Consider the following 26,119-nt stretch of genomic DNA (forward strand, 5'->3'; position numbering starts at 1 on the left):
AAACAAGTTCTGAAGTAGCCCAGGCTTGTGGCTGAAGCTGGTTTTGAACTCTGCTCTCCCCATCGACTTGTAAGCATGGGATTCTAGGTACACACAACCAAGCCTAGCTTTATTTATTTACTTTTGAGACAGAGTCTTGTGTAGTCCAGGATGCCCTTGAACTCCAGATCTTCCACCCTCAGCTAGAATTACAGGTACTCTCCACCCTTCCGGCCCCATTCTTATTTTTAGATGTCAGTGAGGTTTGAAACCGTGTGTACCACACACAGTAGGTGCTGCACAGACATTTGCACGCTGTATAAACAAAGATGGGGACAGTAGAGTCCGTGTACCGAGCAACTGGCTGGGTTCACGGTGTGGGAAGGAAGCCACTGCCCTAGGTAAACATGCCCCTCTTGGCCCAGACAGCTGCTATTTGACAAGTGTCTGTTGTAGGACTGGCCAAGGCTGGCCACCGCACTGCCAAGGCCCCAGGATTTCCCAGACAGGCTGCAGAGACAACCACACCTCAGGCAGGGCCTGGGTGAACCGCTCAAGAGATCTCTGAACAGACTGAGAAGGTAGAAGGACCCTAGGAGTAGTCAGAGGAAGGCCTGTGCTAGAAGAGCCTAAGAGACTGGACCCCTGCAGGGCTTAGCCCTGGGATTCAGTCCCAGAGTGGTGCCTCAGGCATCTGCCTTGTCTGAGGTTCGGTTTCCTGTCGTTTGAAGGACCGTGTGTGAGTTTATTTGACCCCTGCTTCATTCTGTAGCCCTGCTGTTTTGGAACTCAGTATGTAATTCACTGCAATCCTTCTGCCTCTGCCTCTAGAGTGCTGGGATTAAAGGCGTGCCCCACCACCACCCAGCTCACCTTAGTATTATCTTTAATTCCAGCACTAGGGGGAATCTGATGCCTCTGGCCTTGCTTGGCCTTGTGTGTGTGTGTGTGTGTGTGTGTGTGTGTGTGTGTGTGTGTGTGTGTGTGTGTGTTAAAAATAAAAAAAATAGTTAACTAAGGGAATAACATTATAACATCGTTTCCCCCTCCCTCTCTCCTTCCCTCCTTCCCTCCCTCTTTCCTTCCTTCCTGTTAACATTGCACTCTCAGCCAGTCAGGGTATGTCAGCGCCCAGGCTGGAATGACTCTGGTGGGACCTTGGAGGAACCTTTGAGGTCATCTGTCATCTGCCCTTTACCACGAGATCCCACTTAACAGAGAAGACCCTGCTGTCAGGCATGTGAAAAATGTCCCATTGCAGAAGCTTGGCCTTCGGGACCAGAAAACTCAGAGCCCCTTATACATGGTCATGTGTGGCCAGGCAGGGTGTAGAGTCCTGAGTGAGTTCATCCCTTCCCTCAGAGCTCCTGTCAAGCCAATGAAGCTCTCTGTCCTGGCTTTCCCTGGAGGTGCTCTCTTCTTAGATATGCTGCCACACACCTAAAACCTATTACTTTTTAAAAAAAAAAGATTTATTAATTAATTTCATGTATGTGAGTACACTGTCAATGTCTTCAGTAAACCAGAAGAGGGCATCAGATTCCATAACAGATGGTTGTGAGCCACCATGGGTTGCCAGGAATTGAACTCGGGACCTCTGGAAGAGCAGTCAATGCTCTTAACCACTGAGCCGTCTCTCTAATCCCCTAAAACCTGTTTTTATAAACTAGATTTATAGATGTTTCACTTTGGTTCCCCCCACTTATTTATTTATTCATTTATTTATTTACTGCGTGTTTGTTTTGAGACAAGGTCTCATGTAACCCACTGTGAACTGTGTAGCCAGGGATGACCTTGAACCCCTGATCCTTCTCTCTCCACCTTCCAAGTGCTAGCATGTGTGCTGAGTATAGTTGTGTGGTACTGTGAGCACTGATCAGGATCCAGGTCTGGTCTTTCCTGCCTCTTAGACAAGTAACTGAAAATCGGGGAGCACACAGATATGCAGAAGCAGCAAGATAACTTCATTAGAAGCAAAGGGATAGTGTAAGTTATCCCGGGACACCTGTGTCATGATTGACAGCGGGCTGCATGAGGGAAAACACTCAAGACCCCTGAGTGTTTATTGGTCCAGGCTTCCTTTATGGGGTTCGGGAGAAGGAGGAGCTTGTTCCTAACATGCACACTTGGGTGGTTCTCTATTCTGATTGATAGATTAGGTTATATAATCGCTTCTCTGCTTTGCATGTCCCTTCCCACAATGCACCTGGTTTTAAATCATATGCCACCCAGTTATTCAGAGACGAGATGGAGAGTGGAGGATTCACCATCAGAGATTAATATAGGGCAGTGTTTGCCTTCTTGCCATGTACCCAAACCCACCTCAGGTCAAATCAGCCCTTCTCCCCCCATGTGCTGGAAATACATGTGCACAGAAACTGTCTACATCTGAATGCTACCAGGGGTGGGGAAACATGCAGAGAGAGGAGTACACGTGGCCTGATACAGTTGGGGACCCACGGGTGTTCCAAGGTTGCTAGATGCACTTCTCAGAGAGGAGCTCGTGCGCACACAGTGCATACACGTGAAGAAAATGCCAAGAGGGGATATGTACAACTCCAAACCAAAGTGGGGGCCCACGCCAGTCTCTCTCCTATGCTGGCTGGCCTGGCTACCATCCCTGGGTTATGTCAGACTGAGTGGAATTCATGGCCTCATTCACATATGCTAGGTAAACCCTCCTCCCACTAAGCTACATTCCCAGCCCAGTTTTCCAGACATTTTAAACAGTACGGTTTTAAAAATGAAGTCATGTATTATGTCACACGCCTGTAATAACAGTAATTGGGAGGTGGAGTCAGGAGAACCAGGAATTCAAGGCCATCTTTGGGTATGTAGTGAGTCTGAGGCCAGCCTGGGCTATGGAAGACCCTGTCTCAAACAAGATTCTATTGGGTATGCACATTAAGTAGGTAGATCAAACATTTGACAAGTTGCTCTTTCTCTTCCTAAGTAGAAACTGTTTCATGCGTGGAGGAATGCCGGGAAGGTAATATTTAGTGAACAAGGATACAATATATCTGCCTCTCACTCTTAGCAAATCTGCTATGTGGCTGTGGGTTCCTTGAGTTTAGTTATGTTTGTTTTATTACTTTATCAATATTATTATTACTAGTGATGTGCGCATGTGTGTGTGTGTGTGTGTGTGTGTGTGTGTGTGTGTGTGTGTGTGGGCACACATGTGCCACAACACATGTGGATGTCCTGGAATAATTCTCAGGAGTTGAGTCTCTCCCATGAGCTCCAGGATTTTGGGCACGCGAGTGTTTTTAGCTGTTGAGTTCTCTTACTGGACCTATTCATGCCTGTTATAACCCAGGATCATGGACCTGATGCCCTATTCTGACCGCTATAGGTATCAGGCACACATCAGCGCACAGACATATATTCAGGTAGAACATTTCTACACATAAAATAATAAAAATTTACAGGGGCCAGAGAGACGGCTCCACATGCACATCCAGGTACCTGTAAAGGTCAAAGGGCAACTTGTGGGAATTGGTTTTCTCCCTCTACCACGTGGGTTGATTGGACTCAGATCGTCAGGCCTACCTGCAGCCAGCACCTTTACTCACTGAGCTGTCTTGCCACCTTGTGGTCATTGTTGGTGTTTTGTCTGCCTGTCTCTTTGAGACAGGTCTGTCTAGATAACCCAGGCTGGCCTTAAGCTTCCATTACCTCCCAAGTGCTGGAATGTAGACACTGCACCAAGTTTAACCTAAGAACTGTCGTTCAGCTGGCCCGCAGTCCTGAGGTGGGAAGTCTGTGGTGCAGACATCCCCTGAGGGCCTTTCAGGTGTCTTATCTTCATGACCCCATCAAAGGCTAACTCCCGGCGGCCCTTCCTCCAAAGTATCTTTAACATAGTTATCTGGTGATTGGGTTTCCAATACCTGGACACCTGGGGACATGTTCAAGCCCTTGAAGACGTCATTATACTTTTTGTCATGCGGATGAACAGTTGTTCTAACCTTAGTCTTAGAGCAGGCTATGTCCTATTAACTGGTTTATGATGCCACATATTGTTTTCAAATATGGGGAGATCGCCAGCCTTAGGTTCCTATTGCTCCAACAGAGCACTGTGATCAAAGCAACCTGAGGAGGAAAGGGTTTATTTCATCATATAACACACAGATCACACTCCATCACTGAAGGAAGTCGGGGCAGGAACTAAAGGAGGGACCTGGAGACAGGAGCTGAGACAGGAGCCAATGGGGGGGGGGTACAGTATACTCACTGCCTAGCCCGCCATGGCTTGCTCAACCTGCTTCTTCCTACACCACTTAGGCAACTGCCCGTGTGGTGGGACCAACCACACTGAGCTGGGCCCTCCCATGGGAACCATTCATCAAAGCCCTCCCCCACAAGTTTGCTGACAAGCAACAGAGGAATTCTCTCAACTAAAACTCCCTCCTCCCAGCCATGACTAGGTTTGTGCCAAGTTGACAAAAATCAACCAACATGCCATTCTAGGCTCAGTAACCATATTTTAAAAATACTTTTAAAAGGGGCTGAATGAGGTTAGGCATGGGAGTAGGTGTTTCTAATCCCAGCACTTGGGAGCTGGAGGCAGGAGGATTGGGAGTGGATTATTAGTCAGGAGTCTCTAGCAGAGCGGAACTGACAGGAGAAAAAAATATATGTATAATTGTTTAAATCAGTTTCCATAGAAATAATAATACCCGAGGGACCGAGACCCTGCGAGTTGCTCTGTCCTAGAGGTGGGGTGCCTACACAGTGGCTGTCTCACACCAAGGAGGCCCAGAATCCCGTAGTTGCTCAGACCCTAAGGCTGGAAGCCTCCAACGGACCCAATTTAGTGCCGAACCCTGAAGGGTTCCCGGAGAGCAGCTGATCCTTAGTCGTGACGAGTGTGTGGAAATGCTGATTTTGGTGTCCTTGAAGGGATCAGCGATTTCAACCACGAGGAAAGTAAATTCGGCGAGAGGGAAGGCTGAGAGAGCTGGAGGCCAAGCAAGCAAAGGTTCTTTTATCTGGAATACTCCTAGAAGGTGCACCCCCATGTGAGATGGGGTTCTCCACATCATTTACGACAACAGAACAATTCCTCTACTGAGGTTCCCTTCTCAAGTGGACATTCATCCGACCACCGCCCAAAGGTCAAAGTCATTCTTAGCCATACAGACAATTTGAAGATAGCCTGGGCTACAGGGAACAATACACACACACACACACACACACACACACACACACACACACACACACACACACACACACGATATGAAAGTAGAAAGGGAGTAGTCAAGAAGGAAAGGTGTAGTGGGAAAAGGAGTGGGGCAGGAAGGATAAAGGAGGGAGAGTGGACGTGGCCAAATTATTTTATGGACATGTTTGAGAAACACCATACCGCTTTCCACAGAGGTGACACGACTTTATATTCCCAACATTAGAGCCCAGGGATGTTCTTGTCTCTACGTCCTCATAAACTCTCTCTAGCCAAGGCTGGCCTGGAACGCAAGACAGTCATCTTGTCAGATCTTCTCAAGCGATGGGATTGCAGGCAGAGAGCACCACACAAGACTCTGGTTTAGTCATTTCACACTATTTGATGACCGAGGCTATGTTCTTCTTGTCATTTGCACCCCCACTTTTTTTGAGACCTGTTTTTACAATGTAGTTCTGGCTGTCCTGGAACTCACTATGTAGACCATGCTGGCTTCAAACTCACTGAGATCCCCTTGCCTCTGCCTCCCGGTTGCTGGGATTAAAGGTATACACCATCTATGCCCCTCTTGGGTTGGGTTTTGAGGCAGACTATTGCTATATAAGCCCAGACTGGTATTGAACTTTCGAGCCTCCTGCCTCTGCCTACTGAGTTCTGGGACTGTAGGCATGCAGCACCTGGCTCTCTTACTGTTGGTGATATTGTTTTCCCCTAATGCCTGGTGATGATAGTATTTCTATGGTTACAGGGGTCATCCAATCATTTCCTTTGAAGAAGTGCCTATTCCAGCTCAAGTGAAGTAGTTTGTTTTCTGGTGTTGGGCTGCCTGTATTCTTACTAGCTAGATGACTTACAAGTATTTCCCTCCCAGCTGTGGACTGCCTTTCCACGATGTTGATAGTATCCTTCCAATGTGGGTTCTTTGGGAGTCATGGAACCTTTCTCAGCCCAACCCAGGGATCTAGGGTGCTAGACGATCCTGGCTGCCAAAGCTGTCCTGAGCCAGTGGCGTCTGGGCTCACTGTCTCAGAAGAACAAAAAGTGCAGGCCAGGAGAGAATAGAAGGACCATACATCTGTGGAGGAAAGGGGAAAGAGCTCCTAGAGCCAGGAACACCTTTATGCCTCCTTGCCTGGTGGTCTTTCATGGATCTCATGGTGGGAACTGAATGCAGACTGAGGTCATCTTTATTAGGACTGCTCATTTCTAGTGCATCATGGTCTGAAACTGTGAGGAATCCACATGTACCACAAAGCTCTCTTGACTCAATTAGGGAGCTCCCTGTGTTCTAGAATGATCTTGAACCTCTGGTCTTTCTTCTTCTGCCTTCCAAATGCTGGCAACCTTATGTCCAGCTGGTCAACCTCATTATTTTTTTTAAAAATTATTTATTTTATTTATATGAGTACACCTTAGCTGTCTTCAGACACACCAGAAGAGGGCATCAGATCCCATTATGATGGTTGTGAGGCACCATGTAGTTGCCGGGAATTAAACTCAGGACCTCTGGAAGAGCAGTCTAGTACTTTTTAAAAAATATTTATTTATTTATTTATGTATACATCATACAGCTTTCTGTCTGCATGTGTGCCTGCAGGCCAAAAGATGACCCCAGATCTCATTATAGATGGTTGTGAGCCACCATGTGGTTGCTGGGAATTGAACTCAGGACCTCTGGAAGAGCAGTCAGTGCTCTTAACCACTGAGCCATCTCTCCAGCCCCAGTCTAGTACTCTTAACCAGAGGTCATCTCTCCAGCCCATCAACTTCAGTCTTTTACATACGGAGACCCAGTTTCCCCACTGTGCTGGAGTTTGGTTGTATTTCATTTGAGATATTTGCTCCCTGGGAAAATCTGCTTCACCCTGGGAGCTTCTGGAATCCACAACCCATCTTCCTTGACATCATGATTCCCAGGCTGGTGTTGGAGGCCCCCAGTGACAAGCAGCTAATAATCTGGATCCATCAGGATTGCTCCTCGTAGGATAGTCATAGCACGTAGCAAGGTCTTTATTCTGGGCCCAGATTTTTGTTCCATCTATTATTTCTGGCTTGCTCTTTGGGGTCATAGGAATCAGCAAATTCTTTTTGTTGTTGCTGCTGTTGTTGTTTTGGTTTTTGTTGGTTTGCTCTTGGTTTTGCTTTGTTTTGTTTTTTCAAGACAAGGCTTCTCTTTGTAGCGTTGGCTGTCCTAGCTAGCCTCGAACCTCAGAAATCCTCCTGCTTTTGCCTCTCGAGTGCTAGGATGCAAGGCGTGTTCACTGTTAACCACTGCTGAACTAACAGCGAATTCTTATTTCCCAGGAAATGTCTCGTTTTGCATTTCTGGAATAAGCCTCGGGACTTTTCCTATGCTAGGCAATCTGTCTGATGTGCCTCAGACCCGTTTTGGCCCCAAACCTAGCTGCGTGCAGTGCACCTGCACGGCAGGTGTGGACGAAGGCTTATCACGTTTGCTCCACAGAGCACTCTATAAAGAGGCCCTATTGTCGAGCCCTATCTCGTACCAGAAGCAAATAAGATCTGAAGAGCTCGTTACTCGCCCAGGAGCAGACAGTTCAAAGGCCACAGCCCCAGCACTCAGCTGAACTGCCTCTCTCTCTGCTGCCGATAGCACCCAGCCTGGGTCTCTCCGCTCCTTCAGTCCCTATCCAAAGGGCACCGCTTTTGCAGCCTGTTCTGTCCTAAGTGTCCCTCCTAGGATTAGAGCCCAATGCTTGTGTCCATATGTGGTCACTTCAGGACAGGGCACAGGGGAGGGGGCGTTGCTGGCTCTTCTGACCTGAGCCCTGGGTTCTCGTGAGTGACACCTGACGTAGAGCTGGAGTCTCCAAATAAACCCAAGGGCTGTGTTACATCACCTGCCATCAATACAGGAAGGACATGTAACTCTGCCCGTCTGCACCATCCCTGGGATATATGTCTAACCTGAGGAAAGGATCACACTCTTAGTCAAACACATTTGGGTCACGGTTGTGTTTTGTTTCTTTAAATCCATCTCATGTAACCCATGCCTGCTGCTTAGCCTGGCTTTGAACTCCTGACCCTCTTGCCTCAGCTACCCTGGGACTGGGATCACAAGTGCGTGCCACTGTGGCCAGATGGTGTTTGGATCTTTATAGGGGCTTTGTTTTTGCAGCTGACATCTTTGTGGCACTCAGTGTGCGAGACACAGCTCTAGTCCTAAAGGAGCACCAACCATCCCCACCATAGCCCAATAGCATACACACCGTTTGCAAGTAAGAAAACAGACACCGGGCTGGGGGTGCCGTGTGGTGGTAGCGCAAGCATATGCATCAAACCCCCAAAGTTAAGACCTAGTGTGTGTTTGTTCAGCCTTGACCTGGTGCTGGCTCCACACTTCTATTACATGGTGGTAGGTGACCCCTGCCCCCTTTTTAACAATGAGGAAACAGGCCAAGAGCTCAGAGGCCTTGAAAAGCATGTAATCTAAGTCAACATGTAGCAAAATGGTTTATTTCATTTTGATTATTTTTTATTACTTTCTAATTAGGAAATGATATTCTATTTGATAAGAATAACATTTCCTTTGAAAATAAATCTAGGAACTGGAGATGTAGCCCGGTCAGTAAGGTGCTTGCCTAGCATGTTCCAGCACCCCATTTCCCGCACCCCATAAAAACTGGACTAATGGCACATTCCTATAGTTCCATCGAAAACAGGAGGGATCAAAAAATCATGGTCATTCTCAGCTGCGTAGTAAGTTTGAGCCGAGCTCAAATATGAGAAAAAAAATTTTTAAAGACTAAAAAATAAATCTAAGTAAAAATAAAATGACCTGGTGGGAGAGAAATTGTATGTAGGTAGCAATTAGAGGTGGTCTTCAGATATGATCAAAGCAATAGAGATCTTGGGAAAACCTGGGATGCTTTTGGAGGTCTAGCCCATAAAACACCCTCAATCCTGGTTCCATTAGCGGGGTCTAGGTCTCTTACAGTGCATGTCCCTCCTTGGTCAGCAGAGGGCGCTCCTCACCATGGTGACTACGCATCCTTGATTCTATAAAGTACCTAGTCTCAAGGCTTGGGACTGGGGCTGGCACAGCCTGCTTCTCCTCACATCTCACTGGCGGAGACAAGCGTCACAGTCACATCCAGAGAACTATGAAGCTACCCCCTGAAAGGAAAGTAGACCAATGTGAATAGCCCCGGATAGACTAGGAGCAGACTGATCCAGAGAGGTGGGTTGTACCAGGGCCCTTGGATTTGCCTGTCCTTATCCACCAATGTTCTGCACGTGGCCTTCGAGCTTCTGTTCCTAGGGAAGGGAGAAGATGAGCCTGATAGCCTCTCTCAGGATAGATACCTCAGGACTGTTAAGGGTGCCATTTCTTCTAGGCTCTGAAGGGAGTTGGGCTGGGGCTAGGATTTGTTTTGAAGGGACATGGGAGCAAGGAGCGAGGGTAGGTATCTAGAAAGGGGAGGAAGAGAAGGGGAGGAGCCACAGCCGAGAGCTTTGTGGAGCAGGACGCTTCAATCCTCAGGAGGCTGCTGGAGGAACTTTCCTCCTCAAAATTGTAAGAAAGATTTTTATCTGTAAGGTAAATAAATAGTTTATTAATTTATTCACCAGTATGTGCACGCACATGTGCGGCCACGTGGCCCCAGTTTGCATGTGGAGGTCAGAGAACATCAGGAAACGATTTCTCTCCTTCCACCATGTGGGTCCTGGGGATTGCATTCAGGTCATCTGGCAGAGAGGCAAGCACATTTACCTGACGACCTCACTGTCAGACACCGACAGTTTCTCCTCAAAGGCCTCTTCAGCACGCTACCAAATTCCCATTAGTTGCCTCTTCTTTGTTTCGTTCGAACCTATTCAAGGTTTGGGGTATACTAGAGGAATACAGCCAGCGAGCATCTCCACAACGGGGGCTGGAGAAATGTAGATTAGCCACAAGGAGCCCAACACACGGCCATTTCAAGTTCACATTCTAGGAAGACATGACAGAGACAGAGAATGCAAATGAGGAAGGCACAGAACTCAGATGCTGTGGGGAGAGCGGCCAGTCTGGAGCTGAAGATCCACCCTCACTCCAGGGCGTGGCAGTGATAGTTAACCGAAAGGGGACGTGCAAAGGCACTGAGACAGGAAGGAGAAAGAAAGGAAGGAAATGAGGTTGGAGATGTAGGGATGCAGCAATAACATCTCTGTGCCTGGAGTCTTATGAGCTTTATAAATGGTACTTAATGGTATTCTCTTCCGTATGTATGTCTGTATGTGTATGTATATATGTATATATATATGTGTGTGTGTATGTACGTATATAATATGTATGTGTGTATATATATGTATGTGTGTATATATGTATGTATATGTGTATGTATGTATGTGTATGTATGTACATGTGTGTATGTATACATGTATGTGTGTATATATGTATGTGTGTATGTATGTATGTGTATGTATGTACATGTGTGTATGTATACATGTATGTATGTGTATATATGTATGTGTGTATGTGTGTATGTATACATGTATGTATGTGTATATATGTATGTATGTGTATATATGTACATATATGTGCATGTATGTGTGTGCATATGTGTATGTATGTGTTTGTATGTATATATGTGTATATGTGTATGTATGTATGTATATATGTGTATATGTGTGTATGTGTGTGTATGTATGTGTGTGTATGTATATGTGTATGTGTGTATGTATGTATTGGGAAGGGTGTTCTACAGTGATCACGTGGAGGTCAAAGGCAGGAGTCACTTCTCTCCTTCCACCATGTGGGTCCTGGGGATTGAATTCAGGTCATCAGGCTGAGAGGCAAGGACACTATAGAAGTTTAACAATGGAAGAGATCGGAGGCAAGGTATGTTTGCGCATGATCACAGCCCAGCTTTGGATGAAGAGCAGATGGCCCAGAAGCCAGAGTGGGCAAGGAAGAGTTGTGCACAGATTTCTGCTGGCTTCCAGCAAACATGGTGATTGTGCCCAAGTTGGCTGTAGTGGAGTAGGGGGAATTCTAGCTACTGTCATCGATAGTGTAAACTGAGTTTTTTGATGAAGATGAAGGTGGATATCACATGTAGTGGTGGTGATGATAAGAACTTAGGAAGGGAACAAGCCATCCTACTGGACAAAGCTTCCACTGTGTTCAACACGAGCCTAGTTAACAGAGCTGACCTTCGCTCACATCTCCATGCTAACTTTTCTTTATTTTTGTTTAACTATTAGCACGCATGTGTGCGTGTGTATATGTGAGTGTGGAGTGTGCATATGTGAATGAGTGAGTTTGTGCCATGTGTGTGTAGGACCCATGAAGGCCAGAAGAGGGCATCAAATGCCCTGGAACTGGAGGTACTGTTGTGAGCTACCCCATTGGTGCTGGAAGCCCAACCAGGGTCCTCTGCAAGTAAGCACTGTTAACCACTGAGCCTACAGCTCCCATATCAACTTTTATGATGAGGGAGTGGTATTTAATGTTATGAATACCATTCTAAATGACCATGAACGCAAATAGAGGCTTCCGTTTGATGCCAGCACAAAGCCTCTGGGAACTTCCTCAAAGCTGCCCGCACACTGGCTCCGGGAGTTGGAACCCGAACTTTCAAGGAAGTTGGAAATGCAGAATAGATTTTTTTTTTTAAATCTTGCATTCTGGTTGGTGCAGTGGGCTGTGACTGGATTACAGTGGCGGCCGGCCCCCTGGAATGTTTGCGATAGTCTCTGAACGCCAGTTCCCATAATGGCCGCTAGGAGGAGCCCTCGAAGACCAAATCTCAATGCTGGATGCTGTCAGGGGAAGGAAGATTTGCAGAGCTGGTTTCCGTTTGCCCTGCTACAATGGGGGACAGGGATAGGCCAGAAGAGGATATCAGGACGCTGAGCTCTGTTCGGTGGCCACGCTTCTCTGCGTAGCTCCTTTGGCCCTTTTCCTCTGGCTCTCGGCCCCGCCAAGGACATTGGCTGACCTGGGGGGGGTGGGACCACGGGTTTACGCAGGATTGCGAAGGCTCAGATCCAAGGTGCAAAAATACAGTCTGTCAAGTGACTCAGCAGCCAGCAACCCCCTGCCCGTCCCTCACAAAGTAATGCACGCATTAAGCTTTTCCTAACAACTCCTCGCTGGGGTGTAAAATTGTCTCCTCCTCGAGAGGGCCACGCTATCCAAAGCCCGGGACACCAGACCACCAAGTGTTGTCATCTCTCTCAGCTTCCTTGTTCTGGGCAGTTGCTCACTATTTAAAATATACTTCCCTTTTTGATTAACTTCCCTCGCTGCCTGTTATGCCAGGCTGAGAATGAAGTTGCCAGACACAGCCTCAACTCTCAGTTACATTTGGACTTGGGATAAACCACACCCTTCCTTAACCTTTTTTTAAGTAAAACGATTGTGAGTGTGAAGGTGTGTAGGTGGTCACAGGCTCCTGTGGAGGTCAGAGACAACTTTGCCGGGGTAGGTTCCTAAGTCACCAGAGTCAGGCTAGGGCACAGATGCCTTTACGTGCTGAGCCATCCCTTTTATTTTTTTTTTTTTTAAGTATGAGTGTGGTTCATGCATTATTAGGGATATACTTATGTTACAAAGTATCTGAGGTGGACGTCTGAAGTTACAATTTCAGCGGATGTTTTTATGTTCATTGCTAACTACAGTCCTGCAAGGGAAGGCTCTCTCCCACTGTCTTCCTTGCTCTGCCTCCAGCCTCCAAGTCACAATGCTGACAAAGCCAAATGCTTGGATGAGTGGGTTCCTTCAGCTTTTCACTCCTTTATTCAGCCAACCACTTACTTTACGCACCAGTGGGGTCCCTCAAAAACCACGGCAGACAGGCAGTCCAAAGGAGGAGGCAGTGGCCATGACAGATACTTACATACTCTGATAAATACAGTGTGTGCAAAGCTCTGGGGATTGGGAAGAGACAGAGGAGGAGGCCTCAAGCTCATCCAGGTCATCAAGATTCTCCTGGAGAAAGAAAACCAACATGAGACATGGCTCATGACCCACGGCTCTGTCAGAGAGCAGGGCTGGGCCGAGAGGTTCCTGAGGTGGCTGAGGAGGGAGTATGCAGATAGCCATCCACACTCACTGGGTGTCTGTTCACCACCAGACCCCTGAGTGATGCCGGGGTGGCTTTACTGTACTCATATGTGGGGAAACTGAGGCCTGGGATGGGAAGTGCCTGAGCTGGGCTAGGCTGGGAAGGGAAAGTAGAGCTTTAAGCTCCAGTCTGACAGACTCAGAAGAGAGCTTTGAACTCTTCTAGAAAAGCTACTTTGCTGATGACCAGGGCCCCAAAAGGAGAGCAAAAAACCTGGGGCTCAAGAGGGCAACGGAACTCTCTCTACAAATGTAGCTGGCTCCCAGCTTAGCAGGAGAACATGAAGAGACAGCAAGAGGTCTTAGCAGGTCCCCAAGTGCAGCCTTTGCTCCTCTCCTGCCTATCTAGGTTGGGCCTTCAGGCCCCTTGTTGAGGCCTGTGGCTTATTACTCCCATGGGTCCTGGAAAGGTCTTTGGTCTCCATGGTGACCACCTCCCAATGTCCCTGAAATCTCATTGTGACCAGTATTAAGGGATTAACTCTCCGGCAGCCCTCACAGGGTCTTGGGTGCCTGAGTGGCAGCAGGAAGTGGTTCAAGGATGAAGAAGTTGCCCCCCGTGCGTGACCCCATTGGACCAGGAGGAGGATGTCGGACAGGGGCCAGGGTTTCCTGCAGGACCCACCAGGTATGCTCTTGAGTTCAGATCTGTCCAGAAGGAAGCCTAGGGTGGTAGAAGAGAGACCAAGGACTCAGGGAGAAGCTTAGAATTCAGGGTGTGTGGAGATCTTTAGTCCCAGTCTCCATCCCAGCCCAGAAGGACAAGGGTTCTGATGGGTGGAGGACATTTGATCAAAATACGGTCCAGATCCCCGAAGACTCTTCAGGAGTACTGCAAGGCTGATCAGCCGTCTTATCTTCATTTTGCAGTTGGGGAAACTGAGGCAGAGAAAGGCAAGTGAGCTGCTTAAAGTCAGTAAACTGAAGCAGGTGAAGAATTCAGAGGAGGGAATCTCAACGTGATCTAATCGTTAAAGAGAAGCAAAACCTGCTGACACTTCTGTCTTGTCCACTCTGTCCTCAGGAGCTGGAAGCAGCCTGTCTCACTGACCCTGCTTTCTCCCCTCCTCACTGCTTTCTCTCTGGACCTTCTGAGCCCTATAGACACTCACCCTGAGTCTGGCAGAGAATTCTAGACAGTCTCCACAGGGACAGAGGGCTTGGCCACAGAGCCCTGACTATGCCCCTCGGGCGATAGTTAGTCTCTGGGTCCCAGTTTTGATGCCTTACTCACTCTTTAGCCTCTCTGAGGATTTCAGACCCAAAATGTCCTGGCAATCCAGCAACTACGAGGGAAATTTAAACCCCAGGGGCTGGGGACACAGTTGGTAGAGTGCTTGCTTGCCTACCGTGCGTGAAGCTCCATGTTCTGTATCCGGCACTGAATAAATACACAACAGCACACATCTGTAATCCTAGTATTTAGAAGGCATAGGCAGGAGGACCAGAAGTTCAAGGCCATTCTCCACTAGTTAGTGAGGTTAGGGCCAGCCTAAGCCACACGTATAAAACCCTACCAAAAAATAAAAATCTGAGACTTGACTCCCTGAGAAACCAAGGCTTCTAGGCTGAGCTTGCCCTTCCTTAGCCAAGGCTTGCCCTAATGGTGTCAGATAACCTACTGACCACCACAGAGAGTGAGAAAAACAGAGTGCAGGACAGTGCAGGAAGCTGCATGATAACACAGGAGTGCACAGGACCTGGACATACGTGCAAGGCTCCCGGAAGGCTTGGAAGGGAAAAAAAAAAGTCAGAAATGGCCTCAGATGGTGCGGAAGCTGGGAGCGGTGGTGGACAGCGTCAGGGGAAGCAAGTCTCAGGGGATGGTGCCTTCTTAAAGTTTTAGTTTGAAACACAGCAACATAGCTAGGATTTAAGATGAAAGGCTGAAACAAACGTGGTAAAATAGTAAATAATAATAATAATAATAATAATAATAATAATAATAATAATAATAACTATTATTATTATTAACCCACACACAATTCCATAGCGACAGGTGTGCAGTGAAGATTGCAACACACGTCCTAGGAATTAGTTCCAGGTCATTTCATCCTTGACCTGGAAGCCAATATGCTGTTGCCAATATTAACAGCAAATAGCCATCAGTGCTGTCCACAAACTGGAGACAGAGCCAGGTGTGGTGCAAACATCACCCATGAGTCAGCATTCTGACTTTGAGAGGAAGTTATCACTGACCCACCTAACAGATGGGGAAACTGAGCCTCGCCAATGGTTTGACTTGTACATAGTCAAACCTGGACCTACACCAACATATCCCCAACCTTCTCTGGCCCCACAGAGGTTCAGAATTATGGCCATCCGTCAGATTTCTCTGGAAGTTTCCAACACCTAGAACTGTGCCTCCCATTCCAAGATTTTTGTTTTGAGATAGAGTGTGGCCACATAAGCCAAGGCTGGCCTTCCTCTCATCAGGATAGCCCAGGTTGGCCTGGGATTCCCAATTCTCTTGCTGTGGTTACAGATGTGTGCTACCTTGCCTGCCTGGCTGTCCAACCCCAAGATTTGCCTGTTGGTTTGTGACGGGGCTTGGGAGTCACTTTTTATCTCTTTTTTTTCCCTGTGTGGAACTAGGGGATGTCCAGAGCCCATTACGTTCTAGGCAAGCATTGTGCCACCAGCCGTACTCCGGAACAAGCTCTTTAAAAGCTAGGATGTAAAAACCCTTTACAGTCTCAAGTGGTTCCATTTTGCATTACCCAGAATGAACCTTCTGCTCGGTTTCCCATAGACCAAAGAGGAAAATGGCTTTCCCAAGGACCACACACAGCTAAAAGCAAAGCTGGGATGAGCTATCCAATGGTTTACATGTAACGTTTGCTCCACTAAGAAACTGTATCCCTTTTGGATAGAGCAGGCTCCGGGGCTTTGGAACAAGGGCTGGACTTCCACCCCCTGCACCATCCCCCATCTCAGCTTTCTGGACTGGAGTATTTGTGCAATGTGTGCCCTGTGCAACTATACACAGTGTTTCTGGTCTGTCTCTGACCTCCCAAATCCTGATGACATCGGACAAATCCCTGGGGCCCCTCCGAACAGGAGTCAAGGGGATTAAGGATGATTTCTGAATAGCAGGTTCATTCCTCATTCCCAAAACCAGAACTTGGGAAGACAGGAACTCCCCATCACCCCCCTCAGGTCCCACACAGGCCAAGGTCACCCTCACAGAACACAAACAGGACAGTGGCAATGTCAGCTCAGATGTCATAAGCCACCTGGCCGTAGGCAAACAGACCTCAGGAAACACCACCCACGGGACCCAAATCCTGGCTTCTACCCTGATCATTCCCCAGACCATCCGCTCACCAAACCTCCCTAAGTCTTCCCTGTCAGAACCTCCCACAATACACTGCTGTCTGCCCAGAACTGCTTCTGTACCCTTGTACTAGCTTCCTCTCTTGAGCATTTACCATGTCTGGAAAGTTTTGTACAGATGAGGAATACAGGTTCTGGAGTTAGGTTGGATTTTAGGAGTATTTCCTATCAACCTCTCTGGGGAAGCCGTCTTAACAAACTGCTCATGAAAACACCCAGCATCAGAGCCATGTGAGAATTTCCTGACACAGATGACCATGCATGACCTTTGTCTCTGGCGCTATTCATCCTCGTGGGAGAAATCAGAACTTAGGCATTTTCTCAACTTATAGGGAAGAAACTGAAACCGAAGGGCCCAGACAGTCTGGGAAGGACTCTGACTTCTGCGTGTCTCTAACGGACTGATGCTTCCAGAGATAGGACATAGCCAAGGCTAGGAAGGCTAGGAGGTACCCTACCTCATGTCCCTGCTGCTGGGACCACTGAGAGGCCTACAGGACACTGATGACGTCCCCTAACTTGGGCCTCTGGTGACTCTCAGAGATCTGTTCAGCAGAGGAAAAGACTTGTCCCTGGATGTCCTTTAACATTTCAGTCAGGCCCAGAGATACCTGTCATCTCTGTCCCAGGAAGCCCAGACTATCTAGTATAGCCTATTCTTGGACAGGCTACATCCCCTCCTCTGCCTCTATCTCCCACTTGCTGGTCTAGGCCAGCACTTTCCCAGCTTGAAAATGAACTATTAAGATCTCACCTAAGAAGGCATCCTGTGACCCCTCCTCTGCGGGCTCCTGGGAACCCCAGGACCCGGCTTCAAAAGCCTCCACTTGCATCTCCCCTAAGATTCCCTGGCTTGGACATTGGAGCTACGAGCCCCTACTTTCACATCCCCCTACGGGATGTTCCCAGCTACCTTTATCTCCCTGTGGTAACAGAGCAAATATACTCAGGCCCTGGAGCAGGGCACATGCAGACTGTTGACTCTTGAGCAAAGTCTCCCCTCCGGAGGGCGCAGCACAGGCTGCTGGACATGTGTGGAGAGGCCAATGGCCTCTTGCATAACCCAGGAGGCCTCCTGCCCACCCGGGGCCTTTTCAGGGTTAGGGGTGAGACAAATCGCAAACTCATGCCCAGTTAATTTTTTAAAGCAAGACCAACAGGCTCAGCAATGATTAGCAGGCAGGTAAGTTCATCGTAATCACACTGAGGACAGGAGGGAGGAAGAGGCTACTGGAGGCCCCAGGGATGGGGCCCAGTTATCAGTTAACCACATAAATGTTTCCGTCTAAAACCACTGGTCTTCAGCCCCCAGCCCCCTCATCTTCCTCTCTAAGATACTGTGGTCAATGAACAAGCCAGTGGCCAACAGCCATTGAGTGAAGCAACATACAGCCACCCACAGTCTGTGGAATAGAAAAGCAACGGAGTCCCCCTTTATTAAGACAGAATTCACACTGCCACCACTAATTAGCTTGAAGGCAAGTCCCTTCTCCCCTCTGGGCTTGGTGAGAGGCCTCAGGTCTTCGACCCAACTCCCAGCCTGCAGTAAGTACCCTTCACTTGAGGGATTCAGGGTCTCCATCTGCCCTAGGGGGTAGCTTAGGAAGATGCCTTTTCCAGTCTGAAGTTCCAGGAGGTCCAGATGGGACTTAGCCATGGTAGGACAGAGACAGCACAGGAGTTCAAAAAGGAACAGAAAGGACCAGAGAGGGTACCCACCTGGTTTCAGTTGGCAACAATAAGTATCAGGTTCCAGCTTCAGGAAGAGGTGGTCCTCTCAGATAAGAATGGGGGTCCCTGGGTCGGGAGGCCCATGGGAGATGCAGGATGGCCTGGTAGGTCCCAGGCACCCAGGACTCTTACCCTCGGGTCTTGGGAGCTGCCAAAGGAAACGGCAAAGCCAGGCTAGTCTGAGGCCAGGTGGCTGCTTGGACTGGAGTTTGGTCAGCAGTTGGGGACCTATATTGTGAGATAGTTAGGACTTTGTCCACAAACTGGAATTTGAAATTTCAAAGGGGCGAAGCTGAAGGCCCTACCCCAGAGTAGACATGGCTCTTGGCTCCTTGCCCCCACGACTTTTGTTCTTTGTCTTGATAAGTGCAGGTTTCCCCTGCACTGCACCCTGGGTGGTAGGTGGGGGAGGAAGAAGAGGAGACAGAGACGAGGGGAGCTCTGAGGGGAGAAGCCGAGGCGCCAGGTGGCCCCAGGTGGCTGGATGTCTGCAGAATGCCTCCAGACCTGCATGCACGTGGCCAGATACGGGGCTGAGGCTACTCAGGGTCATGGCAACACCCCTGCTGTACGGAGATAGGGAAACCAGCTGGAGCCAGACCCAACCTCCAGGGTTCTGTAGTTTTTCCACTGACCCCAGGCATGAGGCAACACAGAGGGGAAGACCCTCGATCCCATAGTCAACCTTGGTCCAAAGGGCTGACTCTTCTGTTATGTGATTCATGGCCTTCAGGCAAATGTACTTTACGTCACTGAGTCTCCATTTGGTCTTATAAAGTGAGGACATGCTGGGCCTCAGGAAAAAAAATTGAGAAGAGTGATGGGCTCTTATCGCGAAGTCCAAAACATGCTCCCATAGCAAAATGCTATTACTGCAGTTTGACTGAGGGGCTGAGGACGCAGCTTAGTCAGTACAGGGCATAGCTAGCATTCGTGAAGCCCTGGAGGGTAACTCGGAAACAAGACATGGTGGGCACACACACCTGCAATCCCAGCACTCAGGAAGCAGGAGGATCAGAATTAAAGTCGTCTTTGGCTACACAGATAGCTAGGCTACCTGAGATCCTGTCTCACAAAGAACGAGCGAGGGAGAAAGAGATGGCCCAATGTGGCAGGTCCCTAAACCTCTGTTCGAAGCAGATGTGGGCCCACCTCTTGGCTAGCTGCTACCTCTTCCCTGCTCAAACTCCCTGTCCATCTGCAGGATGAAGGAGTTGGGTCTCCAGGCGAGCTCTGAATTCATCTCTTCCAGAGGCTGTTACCCTTTGAGCTGGGGCCTGACAGATCAACAAGAAAGGATAGAGGAGACGAACAAGTTCCACACCAATGGTGTCAAGACTGAGAAGTGCCCTACCTAGGTGCTGCCCAGACTAGGGGTTCTAATTCCCAAAGATCACATGGCCAGCAGAGCCAGGAGTCACTGACCAGTGGTGATAATCACTACTGTTGCATACAGTATCTCTGGGCATCCGTAAGGGAGGTCCCCACACCCTGCTCAGATAGCCAAAATCACAAGTACTCGATGAGTGACCACTGCGTTTGCATATGACCCATACACAGCCCGTTGTATGTTCAGTCATCTTTAGGGTATGTATGCCACCGTGGGAGTGCTATGTAACTAGTTGTCTTGTTGTTAAATCAACTTTGGTTTTTTTGTTGTTGTTGTTTTGTTTTTCTTTTCTTTTTTTTTTGGAGCTGGGGACCGAACCCAGGGCCTTGGGCTTGCTAGTCAAGCGCTCTACCACTGAGCTAAATCCCCAACCCCTAAATCAACTTTATTAAAGAGTCAAGGGAATGTACTGTATAATGGCCAGACAAGTGTTCCAGCTCTCAGGAGGCTGAGGCAGAGGGATTGTTTGTGCTCAGGAACTCAAGGCAGGTTGGGTAATACAGTAAATCCCATCTTGAATAAATACATATCATGACTTGAGCATGTTGAGGTCAGAAATAATAATAGTATTATGTGTGTTTGTATGTTGCAGTTTAGCTTATTCGGCTGTGTGTGTGTGTGTTTGTGTGCATGTGTGTGTGCTCGTTTGTGTGCATGTGTGTGTGTTAGTGTGTGTGTGCATGTGTGCTCGTGTGTGCATGTATGCATGTGTGCTTGTGTGCATGTGTGTGTGCTCGTTTGTGTGCATGTGTGTGTGCTTGTGTGTGTGTGTGCATGTGTGCTCGTGTATGCATGTGTGCTCATGTGTGTGTGTGCATGTGTGTTTGTGTGTACATGTGTGCTCATGTGTGCATGTGTGCTCGTGTGTGTATGTGTGCTTGTGTGCATGTGTGCTTGTGTGCATGTGTGTGTGCTCGTGTGTGTATGTGTGCTTGTGTGTGTGTGTGTGTGTGTGTGTGTGTGTGTGTAGGTTGAGTACAAGTGCACATGAGTATATCTGTACGTGGATCTGACATCTCTACCCTCCTCTATCACTTTCCACTTTTCTTCTCCACAGGGCTTCTCACTGAACCTGGAGCTCACTGTCTGGTTGGGTTGAATGATCTGTGAACCTTGAGATCCTCCTGTCTCTGCTTCCAGTTACTGAGATTAGAAACATATAAACTGTGCCAAGTTTTTCACGTGGGTGCTGAGGATTTGAACTCAGATCTCCTGCTTGTATGGCAAGCACTTTAGCCACTGAGCCATCACCCCAGAATCCTTCTATTGTTTTTAAATAAAAACTATTTATTTATTATTTGTGAGTAGAGGGGGAGAGAGGTGGGATGGGGTGGTACAGAGATAGAGAGGCAGGGTAAAGGTGGGCCCAGGGACAGAGATGTAGATGGTGGGTGGGCATGATCTTGCTGAGGTCAGAGGACTATGCTTAGGGCTTGGTTCTCTCCTACTGTGGGTTCAGGAACTGAACTTGGGCCGACAGTTTTTTTTTCTTTTTCATTTTTTTTTATTTAGAGAATACTTTATTAGTTTTTGTAATCAAACCCACGTATATAAGACCTTACATATTTAATACAGTGTGTTACCCCTGTACAAATGGAAAAAACTTAAGTTCAACATTTCTAGACCAATATGGCTGTTAATTTCTGTACAGTGCCAACTCAACACAGTAAACGGGGATACTTTTTTCGAAAGTTGACAGCACAGGTAAAGTTTCAAAAAATTCAAATTATATATCTGTATATATATATTTATATTTATATAAAAAGACCAATAATAGCAGTGTGTTATGCATCAACAGCAGCAACAGCTTTTCCGGGTTCTGCAGTCATCTGAACAAAACTGTAGAGACATCCAGCACACTCCATTAAAAAAAAAAAGTAAAAAAACAAAACCCGAGAAAACAGCACAGTTCTGTTACTCTTGTGGTACCTGGCACCATTTTTTTTTTAATTAGCTTCTCAATCATCATCTGGAAAGAAAACATTCTGAGCAACATCATTAAAAACAGCTCTGATAAAGCACTTGGGCCGACAGTTTTGTGAGGCAAGCCCCAGCTAAGCCACATCTCTGGCCCTGTTGTCGCTGTTGAAACAGAGTTTTGTATATTCCAGCTTGGCCTGAACTCCAGGTCTTCTTTGCCTTCAGTGTCCACTACATCTGACTCGGGCACATTTTTCCTGATATTTTCCATCCACATTGTCAGGCCTCGAATGTAGAACCTGTGGATCTGAAGGGATAACATCCTTGTCATGTACTGACCACAGCCACCCTTCTGTGGGAAGGATTTACCCCATTTTCCCAATGCAGAAGCAGCCGAGAAAAGCAATGTCTGAGACAACAGATATTCTTGACCCACATATGTCAGACTCCATGATCTAAAGAGGCAGCAATCAGGGACAGCTAATTGACAGCATGAGCTTGCTTAATTGTCTCCAAACGACCGTAAACCCCACCCAGGTTAGGCCCCTTTTACAGACGCTAGATTCAAAATCGCTCGTCCCAGACTCCAGGACCATTAGAGCGCACAGGTGTGACACATGTAGGCCAAGGAGGGCTGCGGGGAGGGTACTGCTCGGAGTCAGCTGAAGGTGGAGGGAATCATGAATGAGACAGTTATGCAGTTTATGATCTGAATGGGTAGGCTGCTGTGGGTGAGTCGTGACAGGGTGGGACTTGGGTGTGGAGCATGCAGCATGCCATGTGTGCCACAGTTTGTGTACCTAGCAGCTCTTCTCATGCGAGCTCTCTTTCCCTCCTGATAGCTCTGTCTGTATGTGATGTGTCCTGGCCAACCCTTGCTCATCACAGACTGTGTTTAGAGGAATCTACATTGTCGTCCATAAAAAGACTCATTGAGTTGCTGCCCCAATAAAACTCTGACTGGCTAACGATCACATGATCACACTCTGCTTGGAGAATCATGGAACTGTGTCTTTTATGAGGAGCAAGCTTCATGTAGAGCAGATATGGCAAACACTGTGGTGTGGTTGTGGGTGGTCTGTCAGGTGCCATCCCTTTCCACCCCAGCCCAGCCCTTCTTCCAGGATCACCGAGACAAGATAAGTGGAGCCAAAAAGGGCCTGGAAGGGTCCCAAGTCAACTTCAGAACTTTCGGGGGTCTTATGGTGTGGGCTGCGAGCTCCAATCTTTCCTCTCCCTTCAACAAAGAAACAAAGAACGAGCCCAGGATCTTCCCCCACTATAATGAAAGTTGCCCAAAGAAGGACCGAGAACCACAGATCCATTGGAAGAGTGATGGAAATGTTTGCTTCGAATCATGTGCGAGTATCCAGGATAGAAGCGGGGCATGCCAGGTCAAACTCAGATCACCAAGCTTGCAAGGCAAATGTCATCACCTGTTGAGCCATCCTGGGGGTCCTAGAGATAGTTTCTAAACCCAGGTCACTTGCCCTGAGTCTAATATCTTTCTTTTTTTTTTTAAGATTTATTTATTTATCATATACAAGTACACTGTAGCTGTCTTCAGACACACCAGAAGAGGGCATCGGATCCCATTACAGATGGTTGTGAGCCACCATGTGGTTGCTGGGAATTGAACTCAGGACCTTTGGAAGAACAGTCAGTGCTCTTAACCACTGAGCCATCTCTCCAGCCCGTCTAATATCTTTCTTTCGCACGATTGCCTCCCACATTCTCTTCCACCATTTTGTCTCTAGGGATAGGACGGAAGGGGCATAATAAAGTTAAGGAGTACAGAAAGAGGGCTTCTAATGATATCACTATGGTGTTAAGACACATCTACACATCCATTCACTCATTCCTTTATCCATTCATTCACTCATTCACTCATCCATTCATTCACTCATCCATTCATTCACTCATCCATTCATTCACTCATTCACTAGTTCATTCATTAGTTCACTCGCTCATTCATTCATTTGCTCACTCATTCATTCACTCATTCATTCATTCCTTCACTCATCTATTCACTCATTCACTCATCCATTCATTCACTCATTCACTAGTTCATTCATTAGTTCACTCGCTCATTCATTCATTTGCTCACTCATTCATTCACTCATTCATTCATTCCTTCACTCATCTATTCACTCATTCACTTATTCATTCATTCATTCATTCACTCATCCAGTTGCCCTTTTACATACCCATGAGTTTCAGTCATTCACTCAGTAATTCACCTGGCCTCCTAGTCACTCGGTTTTCTGGTTCATTCACTCTCTCCAAGGCAGACTCTGTTTCTCATTATTGCTCTGTGTTGTTACCATGCCCTCTGAATTGATCTTTCGACTAGCTGAGCAAGACAGGCACTGAAGTTTTCTCAGATCCTGCCCTCACACTCGACCATCTGTGACTCTCTCTCCTCAGCTAGTGGGAATCTCAAAAGTGTCAGCAGAGAAGGACACAGAGAGGGACTGCACAAAAGGACAGGTGCTCCAGGTCCAGGGTTAAACCCCTTAAAAGGTGTAGACAATGAAATGAACATTAAAAGAAAAGTAAAGATGGCTCAGTGGTTAAGAACACTGGCTGCTCTTCCAGAGGACCAGAGTTTAATTCCCAGCACTTATATGGCAGTTCACAACTGTCTGTAATTCCAGTTCCAGGGAATCCAAATCCCTCTTCTGGCCTCCCTAGATCCAGGCATGCATGTGGTGCACAGACATACGTGCAAGCAAAACTCCTACGTATAGTGTATTTTTAATCTAAAAAACCCAACAAACTTTAAAAGGGTGGAATGAGTGTTAAGGCATGCAGAGAATCCTGCCCCAAAGGGAAGAGGTGGACAGAAAAAAACAGGGAGGCAAAGGGGAAGGTGGAGACCCAAAATGAGAACAGGTATTAGGCATGGTGGCACAGTCCTGGTAATTCCAGATCTTGGAAGGCTGGAGTGTCAAGAATTTGAGTCCAACCTGGGCTACACCGCAGAACAAAATGATGACTTGGAGTTTGGGGGTTAGCCAGTGCACCTGGGCAGTTATTTTTATATCTTAGGAATTACCCAAACTACCCTTTCTGATGGCCCTGTACATTTTATGAGATGGAAACTGAGGCTTGGAAAGAGTCACAATAAGCAGGTGGCAAGGGCTGCAGATCTTGTCTGTGCCTATCCTGGGAGGGGTAGGTGCTGTGGAAGCATTCGGTGTGACAGAGAGCCCTCCATGACGTCTGGTCCAGCTGGAGCAACCAGGAGCTATCAGGGGCTAGGGAAGAGACTTGAAGGTGAGTCCCAGTGGTTCTCAAAGACAGCTGACAAACCACAAGGGAACCAGAAGAATTCTCCTCAGCAAGGATCCAAAAGACCCAAGTGTGGGCTTGGGGATTAGGTTTCTAATTCAAGCGACCCAGGACCGCTTTATCTCAAATTGAGGATGGAAGTCAATGATTTGAGAAGTGGTTGGTTTAGGGTTTCATGGTGGTAGACTTGTTCAGTGTCCAAGAACGTCAGCTGGGATGTCCAACTTGGTAGGACTTGGGGGCTGCTGAAGCGATGGTCCAACAAGTGCCAGTCTTGTTCGGTGCCTGTCTTGGAAGATTGGAAACTGAATATTAATGAGTGGGGGCCCAACAGTTGTAATTTAGCACCCCAGGTGTCAGTCAGAAACCAACAAACAGCCAAATCCCTGTGACTCCGCCCAGACTACCCGGCAACGGGGGTGATTAACCATTAACTCCCACCCCTCCCCACAGAGCCTCCACCCTCTGCAGAGGCTAGGCCAGGACGCCAGGCTGAATCTCCCAGAGGACAGTTTGAAACAGAGGAAGGCAGAGAAGGGACCTGGGAGGAGGCAGGAGGAGGGCGGGGACGGAGGGGCTGGGGCTCAGCCCAGGGGCTTGGGTAGCATCCTGGGCAGGGCAGGACAGGGGGCTGAGGGGTGGGTAGAGGAGAATGCGACTCTCTAAAACCCTCGCCGACATGGACATGGCTGACTACAGTGCTGCCTTGGACCCAGCCTACACCACCCTGGAGTTTGAAAATGTGCAGGTGTTGACCATGGGCAATGGTAGGTGGGGGCAATCATGCCCAGGTATGGAACGGATCTTTGGCACTGGACTTTGGGATGGGAGGGGAGATACAGAAAACTGTAGGTTGGCCCTATAGACTCGTACAGGTGTTGTCAGGTGAAGCAAGTGGGCCTTTGTACTGTGGCCAGAGATATTCTGGGTGACCGAGACCTACAGAGGTGGATTTCCAACAGAAAATTTCCCAAGATCCTCCCTACCTAGGCCCCGGGGTCTTACGCTGCCCTGCTTACCAGGAAATGGGGCCATGATCGTGAGCTTCCTCTGGGTGGCTACCGCAATCCTATCCAACATGGCCCTATCTTCCAGGTCCCCGGGCCCTTTTCTGTGTAAGCAACAAAAGGTCTGTCTTGTCTCTAGAGATTGTGACAGGAGGCATGTCTACATTTCAGACTTTGGGAAACTGGACTTCAGGAGAAAAGTA

At 47.9% G+C, this 26,119-nt stretch overlaps 1 protein-coding gene and 1 long non-coding RNA gene across 6 annotated transcripts in view; one reads left to right on the forward strand and one right to left on the reverse strand.

Annotated features, from left to right (window-relative positions):
- Positions 1-26,119, forward strand: part of Hnf4a (hepatocyte nuclear factor 4, alpha) — a 61,539-nt gene that overhangs the window by 10,195 nt on the left and 25,225 nt on the right. For 2 of the 4 annotated variants that reach the window (NM_001270931.1, NM_001270933.1), the window contains exon 2: positions 13,731-13,866. In NM_001270931.1, coding sequence (NP_001257860.1) covers positions 13,827-13,866 — 40 coding nt within the window. In that variant the 5' untranslated portion in view covers positions 13,731-13,826. Of the gene's footprint in view, positions 1-13,730; positions 13,867-25,400; positions 25,677-26,119 lie in introns of those variants that run through there. The other 2 variants (XM_006235516.5, NM_022180.2) reach the window with 2 other exon arrangements.
- LOC120101780 (uncharacterized) lies at positions 9,712-19,039 on the reverse strand. 2 transcript variants are annotated; one of them, XR_005502705.2, is made up of 2 exons: positions 18,294-19,039; positions 9,712-13,103 (listed from the first exon to the last, which is right to left on the reverse strand). It is a non-coding gene; the product is annotated as an uncharacterized LOC120101780 (long non-coding RNA). The 2 variants fall into 2 exon arrangements; XR_010065042.1 differs by having other exon boundaries at positions 13,864-19,039.

Source organism: Rattus norvegicus, chromosome 3 (assembly GCF_036323735.1).
Source record: "Rattus norvegicus strain BN/NHsdMcwi chromosome 3, GRCr8, whole genome shotgun sequence".
Classification (NCBI taxonomy): Eukaryota; Metazoa; Chordata; class Mammalia; order Rodentia; family Muridae; genus Rattus; species Rattus norvegicus.